This window comes from Merops nubicus, unplaced genomic scaffold (genome assembly GCF_000691845.1).
Source record: "Merops nubicus isolate BGI_N331 unplaced genomic scaffold, ASM69184v1 scaffold680, whole genome shotgun sequence".
NCBI lineage: Eukaryota > Metazoa > Chordata > Aves > Coraciiformes > Meropidae > Merops > Merops nubicus.
The window spans coordinates 38,587-47,916 of record NW_008580642.1 but is presented as its reverse complement, the minus strand read 5'-3'; the positions used below and the strand labels follow the sequence as shown (position 1 = coordinate 47,916).

Sequence of the window (9,330 nt, the reverse complement as noted above, 5' to 3'; positions counted from 1 at the left end):
ACCAGGAGTGAGGCTGGGCGGAGGTTAAGGAGTAAATGATAGTTTTGGAGAGCTGGGGTGGATGCAGCTGAGCCACGGGAGTGGAAGATAATTGAAAAATAAACGTCAGAGTCTTCCAAGCACTGGCTTTAATAACCACCCACAGGGCCTGGCAGAAGGGTAGAGACCTACATCAGCCACCTTGGCCTGGAAAACTCCTGGGCACGGTGCCTGCTGCGAGGACGTGCCCCTTTGGCTTCTGGCACAGCCCATGGTGCAGAGGAGAGGGGGAAGGAAAGACCCTGGAAGGCTTTGCTGTGCTGGGTGAGAGCTCCTGCTTGCCTCTGCCTTCAGCAGAGAGACTTCTCCTCCTTATCTGCACTGTTCCCTTTGCGTGGTGGGGAATTATCCCCCTGACAGTGAGTGGGTGCCCTGCTTCCAGGGAGGGGCATTTACACCAGCTCCTCTTGCTTCTGGACAGCAAAAAGCCTGTTGGCTTCTCAAGGAGGAGTCCTGCCTGTTCCTTGCCTAATAGTTTACAAAATAGGAATATTTAAGGATATTGGGATAGTTTAAGGGCTATTTAGGAGTAACTTTTCCACCTCTTAACAAAAAATAGAAGGTAAATGCAGCAAAAGGTTTGTGCATACAGGGCTGGTGGCTGGGCAACACCTACCTGGTGATAACATCCACGGGGGGTGGAGTCCAAAGAGCAGAGTACACCCCAGGGATCTGTGCTGCTGCCCTTTGCTTGCTGCCTCTGCAAGGCTTGGGGTTTTCTTTTCCTCTTTGCAGGCTTAGAGGATGGCTCCTTGCTCATGGAAAGCAGGATCTGGAGGAAGTCGTCAGTGGGAGTGTGAATGAGGATTTCCCAAGCTGGGAAGGAGAGCAAACCTGCTGCCTGGGGCTGGAGCCCTGCTGCTGAGCTGTGGAAGATAAGGCAGGTAGAGAAAGTGCTGAATTCCTGACAGGACAGCAGAGAGTCCCTCCAGGAGAGGCACCTTCAGCATGGCCCATGCCAGCCAGGCTGGTGGAGCTGAGAAAAATGGGTCACCTTCCTCCATCCTCTACTGTAAGAGTGATCTGAAGGAAGGATCCCTGCAGTGGGTGAAAGGTAAGAGAGCAGCTCTGGGGAGACCTTATAGTGGCCTTGCAGGAGTTAAAGGGGGACTACAGGAAAGCTGGGGAGGGACCCTTCTCAGGGATTGTAGTGCTAGAATGAGGGGAAAGGGTTTCAGACTGAGAGAGGGGAGGTTTAGATTAGATGTTAGGAAGAAATTTTTCACTGTGAAGGTGCTGAGACACTCAAACAGCTTGTCCAGAGAAGCTGTGGATGCTCCATCCCTGGAGATGTTCAAGGCCAGGCTGGATGGGGCTTTGAGCAACCTGCTCTAGTGGGAGGTGTCCCTGCCCATGGCAGGGGGTTGGAACTGATGATCTTTAAGGTGCCTTCTGACCCAAACCATTCCATGGTCCTGTGATCCTATGGACTTGAGGAGGAAGGCAGTGCTGTGTGCAGTGCCCTTACAAACAGCAGGAGAGAGATTTTTTTCAAAGATGCTGTTTAACAGCAGCTCATCTGCAGAAGTAAACATACCTTGTGGATGTTTCAGCATTTTGGGGAGAGGATGGAGACACCTGGACTTTTTTGGAAAGCTGGATATAATGGATATTCACCTATTGAAAACCAGGACCCTGGAATTCCTCTTCTCTTGGCCCTCAAAAGTCAAGAAATCATTGGAAAACTTGACCTGTGCTTTCCAGGTTCCCCCCCTACCCCAGTAACAATTTGCTCCCTCTCTGCAGCACTACTTCTGAAACCACCTGAGGTGCTGTGCAGACACAGGAGGCAGGGCCACGGGTGGCTCTTCTCACCAAGACCCCCACCCACCAGCCAGCAGGGCACCCGTGTTGCTTCCTCAGTTTTGGCAGGGGTGAAGCAGCTCTTGTCTCTCCAGCTGAGGTCAAGCAGCTGAGCCCCTCTACAGATCTTGGGTGTCTCAGCTCAGCATCCAACTTGCCAGATTTGGTGCTGAGGAACTTGGCCCAAGCTATGGAGAACTGGAGAGCTGAGGCCATTTGTTTTAACTCCTGCTTTATAGTCACAGCCCCTATGTCAGGAGGAGGTAAACCCTGGCAAACAGACAGGACCTTGTTATCCTGGAGGGTTCAGATGCATCTGCTCTTCCCTTTTTGACTAGATGCATTCACGCCCTATGGTCATGTCATTGCCTCCTTCCCCTGGCATCTCCTGTCCTGAGCATCCACTCCTGTGAGGAGATGATGAGGATGGGGGATGGAAAGGGGAGAGAAGGGAAAGGGGAGTGCAGGCTGCACGTCAGCCTGGGAGAGCACTGAGCAGGCAGTGCCAGCAGGAGCAGCCCCAGGGGACACCTGGCTGACCTCAGATCTCTGAAAGGGAAGGAAAACTTGGTGAAATGGTTCAGTGAAACAGGATCTCCTCTGAACAAGCCACTTCCTTAAACCCAATCTCTTCCCCCTGACGCAGCCCAGCTTGTGTAAACTCTAGATGGATGCCAGATGGGATGCCTGCAGAGCTCAGCTCTCCTCTGCTTCTCCAAGGTGGCTCTGCTTCAGCTCCGAGCAGCCTGCTCCACAAATCTAGGACAGGCTGTCATCACACTTTTTGGGCTCCTGACTGCAATTTGAGTCTCTCTATTACACCACTGATCTGAAACCGGGTCGTTGAGAGCCTCCAGCAGAGCCATGGTGCCCAGGAGCACTGCTGGAGCAGGGACCTGGACGCTGGAGGACCTATGGGGCTCACACTCCAGGGCAGCCTTGCCACATCCCAGGCAATGTGATTATTGGAAAGCACTTTAATTGGATTGCTCAAGCTTTTTCTTGTGGTGGGTGGAGTGGGTAGGCAATGGAGGATCTCTCCAAGAGTTAGATAGAGCCCATTGAGAGCAGAGGGAGTCCGTTGTCCTTTCAGCTAGGGATCACTGACAGGACATCATCCTGATGAAGATCAGAGCATCATGTTATCTCTGCCTGCTCCCTCCTGGAATGTGTTAGGGGTTTCCTCCTGTTTTGTAGGCTGTTTCCTTACAGGGAACATCAGGCTGCTTCCAGAGCTCCCTGTGATGTTTTTAAAAATGTCCCGAGGGGGATTCTGGATCCATTTAAAACACCTCAGGGTGGCCTGCACTCCTCAGCCTTCCCTTTGCCATCTGCTCCTTGGCTGCTGGGAGAAACACCCACCCCAGAGGTTGTGCTGATGACTCCTTTGGGCTCTTGCAGAACCCCTCAATGGCCAGGTGCTCATGGTGCTCAGCACAGACAACAACTGCTCAGCCACCTCCTTTGACATGGAGCTTTGTGCAGAGAAACTGAAGTCCCTTGGGATTCAGGTAAGCTCCTCAGGTGTTCCTTCCCCTGGGGACTGTGCAGAAGTGGATGTTCCCTGGATTAGCATCATTTGCACTTGCACCCACAGCACAGACAGCTTTGCTTTTTGGAGAATCTCTTGTTTCAGTTCAACTTCCCTGTGGCCTTCAAGTGAACTGTAATGATCTTGACTTAAACCTCCATGAGGAAACCCATTCAACATTGGTGGACTGCTTGGAAGTCACCCATATGGGATGGAGCATCCCTGGGACTGTGTGTCCTGTTCTGTCTGTTGTCATGAAGAAGTGATGCTCCCTTATGACTCACCCTGTGCTCTCCAAGGAGATATTACTCGCTGCAGATGAGGCAGGAGCACAAGTTTTAGGGCTGTGACAGCTGTATGGATGAGATCTGGAGGTTCTGATGGGACCAGGAGCCCCAAACCCGAGGGTGGCTCGAGTTCTCTGCTCCCTTGCAGGTGGCAGGGGCTGAGTGGAGGAGGTTGCTCCAGGATGCTGTCCTGAAGCCTGAGGTGAGGAGGTACATGTTCTACAACTCCAGGGCCTTCCAGATCGCCATCGCCGTGGTAAGGACAGGGGGGTCTCCCCCAGGCTTCCCAGAGCCAGGAACCTGCTGAGGTGCCTCAGCACCTACCCCTGAGGTTCCTGTGCCTGGGGAGGGAGCGAGGTTTGGTTGGGAAAGAGGCTGGTTTTCACACCTCTTAGTGGGCTCCTTTGGAAATCCCAGCTCACAGGGTTTCTGCAGGCACCTTCTCCAACCTTTTGCTGCTAGTCCCACCAAAGGGGCTGTCTGTGGCTGGGTAAGCAGCATAAGCTGAGGCAGTAGTACCTACATCAGACTTTTTTTATAAACTTGATTATAAAAATCTGTAGATATTCTGGTTTTCATGCTAATTAAGACCAGTGGTTCAGTCAATTTTGATTACTGAGGAGATAGTCTAGTATTGCTCATCATCTCCTGGTGAGAGAAGCTCCTGCAGAGACCCCAGCCATTAGCATCCACTGTAAGGCTGATATTTTGCAGTGTGCCAAGAGTGTGATAAAATCCCATTCCTTCATTGTGGTTGCATTTATTTTTTTTGGATAACCATGGTACACGTTTCCTCCTCCTTCCACTAATAGTGTAGGAATAAGTGCTCAGTGTTTTGGGGGTTTTGGTGCCCATTTAGTGTGTGGATGAGCTTTGTTATTGCAAGATGATGCTGTGACACATCATATTTGCTTCTAGGCAATGTCTTGTGCCAATGCTATCGAACATAAGGGCCAAATGAATTCATTTTTCTCTGTTTTTAGGTAAAGGCCAAGTTTGCCAGCCCTGAGCATAGTCCTTGAGCCCAGTGTCAGCGTCCACCACTTGAGCACTGCTGTAATTGGGTAGTCTCTGCACCACCTTGAGTGCTTTGACATGGGAGCTTTCTAAATACAGGGACTCTGAGAGGCTTTCTCAGTATGCCCCAGTGAGTGCATTTCTTACCTAAATGGAAGAACTCTGTTGAAATCCTTCCTAGGTATGACACATTAATAATCCACAATCCATCTTTGACCAGTAATTTTTTTAGGCTAAACTAGGGCTCACTCAGTCCTCCTAGTCCTTTCTTTCCCCTGTTTATTATTAGAAAGAACTTCTGTCCTTTCTCACCCTCTGAAAATCTCCTGGGGGTTCATTTATGGTAAAGCATTGCCCGGGGAGAAGGGACCGGTCGTTTCCTTCTTCCCTTGACCTTTCACTTGCACAGTTTTGGGGTTTCTTTTTGAGTATGATGAGTCTCTCTGGGGTTCTGTAGGTTTTCTACGTGTCTCTCTGGACAAACATTTACTCCACAGTCCAGCTGTGCTCCTTCGGGCGCTCCTGGGAGGCCAGTGTGCTGGTGACCCTGGCTGCTGTCACACTCACCCTGGCTGTGATCCTGGTCATGGACCGGCGCCAGAGGAAGGTGAGAAGAGGCTGCTCATGGGTGGGCACCCAGCACCCAGGGAGCAGGGCTCCAGCCTGTCGAGGGCCAGGCCCCAGCTCCTCTCCTGGATGCACGTGAGGACTGTAATTCCCTGGGGAGGAAGGCAGATTTCTACAGCAGGCTCAGAGCAGGGCTGTCTCAGAGCCAGGGCAGGTGTTGTAATGCATGGAAGGTGGGTGCTGGAGCCTGGCAGGCTGGCTCGGGGTGCCTGTGGGGCTGGAGATAAAGACTCTTGCAGAGCATGGTTCACACTCCTACAGCTGGTGGGAAGCCACGAGGCTTGCAGCAGAGCTGGCTTCTGCCCTGCTTCTGCCCACGGCCCCTGCAGTCTCAGCTGCCTGTTGCCATTAATAGCAGCCTTCTCTTGTGTCATTTACCGTGACCCTGCAACAGGTCCAGACCAAAAAGCAGCTCCTAGCCCACAGAAGTTGGAATAAAATTGTCAAACCGAGGTCAAAAATTGTCAAACCGAGGTCAAAAATTGTCAACCAAGGTCAAAACTTGTCAACCAAGGTTGACTGGGCAGTAGAAGGCAACAGGGAGGAGATGTTAGCATGAGGGGCAACCAGCCTGCTTTGGCTGTTGTCCACTTGTCCTTGCAGGAGTCCCAGGAGTATGGAAATTTCTAAGGAGTGATCCAAAGAACAATCTTGGAAAGGATCAATTCAAAATCCAGAGGGGTCTTTGCACGGGTTTGAATGGCTTTTGGAGCCAACCTCTAGTGACAGCTGTGCAATGATTCTTCCAAAGGGAAACCTGGCAAGTGTGTGGGTGCACAGAGGTTCAGGAAGAGTCCTTCTTTTGGGGACTGCTGGGTGAGGGAGAGACAATGTGATACTGCAGTTCTGTGTCACTTCAGACATTTTGTCTGTGGAGAAATAGTCCTCGGGGAGATTTCTGGCTGCACAGAGACCTGCTACTGGTGGCTTGGCCAATACTGAGGGCTGGGGACAATCCTGCCTGATTGTAGACTGCCTTCCTTTCAGAGATGTGGTATTTGGGATTATCCAGCTGCAGGCTGTAGCTGTAGCCTGGCCCAGCTTTGACTGTCAAGCATGTGAATTAATTTTAATTTTAATTTTCCCCCTGCATTCTTTAACAGATAAATATGAATACAGATGTGAGGCTGGCAGCTGTCAATGAAATCTTCCTCAAACACAGTTTAATACTAGGGATTACAGATGCCCTGGATGGGTCACACAACATCCTACAAGTATCCTTTCCACAGGGAATCATTTATACCCTTCCTGGGCAGCTAATGACGTGGGGTATTTATTGAATGTTATGGTCCATGAGTGATTCCAGTGGGTGGGATTCCTAGGATTTGTTTTTTCCCCTATTGAACAGCCTGAGGGATTAGGTATTTTTGTTTCTCCTATAACAGGGGATGGAGATATGCACAAAGGCAATTAGAAATAATGAGTCTGAAAGATTGTAGTGGGATTAGTCCTTTGGGCAGAGAAATATCCCTGGAAGTGTGTTATACTTACATGACAGTGATAATTACCATGAGCAGAGGGACAGTGATGTGCCTGTGGCAAAAATAAAACCCAACACAGAGCAAACCAGAGTCCCTGTGCCCAGGAGCTCCTGTTCTGCCTTGCAGAGACAAATTAACCCAGCAGCACCCCAGGGCCTCTGCTCTCCCCATCATCTGTGTCCTTGGGCTCCCTCCTTCAGGCACAACATTGCTCCACTGCCAGCTCTGGGGCTGCCCAGCACTTCTGACCTCCAAGACCTTTTTTAAACGTGCAGGTTGAGGAATCATAGAATTGTTTTGGTTGGAAGGAACCTTTGAGATCATCGGGTCCAAGCATTAACCCAGCGCTGCCAGGTCCCCACTGCTCCGTGTCCCTCACACCACATCTCCACAGCTTGGAAACCACTCCAGGGGTGGGGACTCCACCACTGCCCTGGGCAGCCTGGCACAGCCCTGGGCAACCCTTTTGGGGAAGACATTTTCCATAATGTCCAACCTAAACCTTCCCTAGCACAACTTGAGGCCGTTTCCTCTTGTCCTATGAAGAAACCTCACAGAGGGAGGCTCATTTTCTGCTTTTTGGAGATACCTTTTCTGGACTAGACAGAGATTTAGGGGAAAGAAAGGAGTTTTAAGACAGCATGAAAGTTTTAAAGCAAAGTGAGAGGGATGGTCTCCCAGATTTGCTGGTGGACCCCACCCCACCTCCCCATGTACAGAGAGACATGAAATACAAAAGGAGGGGGACCCGAGGCTGGGCAGAGAAGGGGGCAGGGAGTACCTCAGGGGGACTGGCAGGGGTGCAGTCATGGAGAATGAGGAAGAAACACTTAATTACATGTAAATCATGTAAATTATGTGTTTATTCAGAGCAGCATAGTTTTAGACCTCAGTATTTGAGGACTAATCCAACCAGCTTTCCCCTTTACTTGCGTGCCCAAGAGCTGCCTGGGAGCAGAAGACAACCCAAGGGGGATTTACATTTTCTCTCTCTGCTCCAGTGTCAGATCCATGTTAATTCCCAAGCTTTTGTGCTGTTCCTGAACCCCCTTGATGGTGGCAGCTTGACTTGATCTATGAGGGCAGACCTTTGGCTGCCTTTCGAGGGGCTGCTGCTCCCAGAGCTGGCAGGACTCACATCCCCAACACGTTGCTCTTGGTAGACTCTGCAAACAATGCCCCTGTCCTGCAGACATGCACCAAGTACAGGAAATGTAAAAAAGAAATGGAATGAATCCCTAGAAACAGAGGAAAGCAAGCTGGAAGGAGTTCAGGGGAGCCTAAGTCAAGGTAACCCACCAGTTTATTTAGGTGTAAGGCCTCTGGGATGGGTGATGGGTAATGGCCCTGGGTTATCCCAGTTGTCAGCCTCCCAGGGTGGAGGAGGTGTGAGAGGAGGACTGGCTGCCCTTGGGGCAATGTCCCCTTCCCTGCCACCCCTCTTCTCTTCCCCTTTACCTTGAGGATTTCCCTTAGCCTGGACCTTCTTGGTTTAAAATCAGCCCTGAGGTGTGTTGTTTGGTTCCTGAGCATCCCCTGGGCACCAGCTGCCTCAGCTCCTCTTCCTGAGAGCTCAGTGCCACCATCTGCACGGAGGCAGAGGGCTGGGGTGGGCGGCAGGGTGGAAAGACCCCTTCCTTAACCCTGCCCATCCCAGCTGTGGTTCGTGCACTTCAGCCCAGAGAGCTGCCTCCAGTCCCTGTCAGCCCACATCAGGGACCTGCAGAGGACACGAGAGGTAAAGGATGGTGGGCACAGCCCACGTACAGGTCCACCCCTACGTCCTGGCTTTGGTGGGGTGGAGGTGGGCAAGGAGAACCGAGTGTCTGAGTGTCCTCCTGGGCATCCCCTGCTGTGGACGGGGAGCTGGACAGCCTGAGAGGAGGATGGACTGCGCTTTTTTCAGCAGGAGTTTGTTCAGGCCCTGTGGTACCTGCGTGTCTGGATAATTAATGGCACAGCTTTAATAAAGAAAGTCATCTAGAGTCAAGGACAAACTTTGGAAGCATGTGTCACAACCTGAAATAGCTGATACCTTGAGCTGTCCTCCTGAGATAAATGGGATAGCCTGAGGGATAGGTAAATGCTGTACTGGGTTAACTGTATAAAAATTTCATCCTCGTGGCCTTCAGAAGATGTTTTCCTCTCTGTGGGTGTGTAAATACAGACACCACGATCTCCTGCACTGAGTTGTCCTGGCTGACCATGGCCTGAAAGGTGAGGGGGTAAAACTCTCCAAAAATCTCAAAGCTGCTCCTCTCCCTGGATGAACCAACTGATGCAGACCAGGGGATGGAGCTCCCACCAGTTCACCTATTGTTATATTGACTTTAAAAACTATAAAGATAAGTTTCTCTGTGCCAGGCTGTGACCATCGTGCTGGGACAAGAGGCAGCTGGTGGCTGTGGGATGAAGACACTCTGCTCCCAGTGCTGGGCACGGCTCTTGGCCCATGCTGGGATGAAAATTCCCAGGAGTAAAATCCATGCAGGAGGACATGGTGGCCTTCAAAGGCTTCCTGGGGACGCTGCTGCTTCCTGCCTTT

The 9,330-nt window shown here is 51.2% G+C and overlaps 1 protein-coding gene across 1 annotated transcript in view; it reads left to right on the top strand.

Annotated features, from left to right (window-relative positions):
- Positions 1-987: 987 nt before the first annotated feature.
- Positions 988-9,330, top strand: part of LOC103778440 (chromosome unknown open reading frame, human C9orf91) — a gene marked incomplete at its 3' end in the record, with an annotated part of 11,510 nt that continues 3,167 nt past the window's right edge. The window contains exons 1-6 of the mRNA XM_008948574.1: positions 988-1,093; positions 3,244-3,353; positions 3,809-3,916; positions 5,135-5,284; positions 6,408-6,518; positions 8,443-8,523. Of these exons, the coding sequence (XP_008946822.1) occupies positions 988-1,093; positions 3,244-3,353; positions 3,809-3,916; positions 5,135-5,284; positions 6,408-6,518; positions 8,443-8,523 (666 nt within the window). The remainder of the gene's footprint in view (positions 1,094-3,243; positions 3,354-3,808; positions 3,917-5,134; positions 5,285-6,407; positions 6,519-8,442; positions 8,524-9,330) is intronic.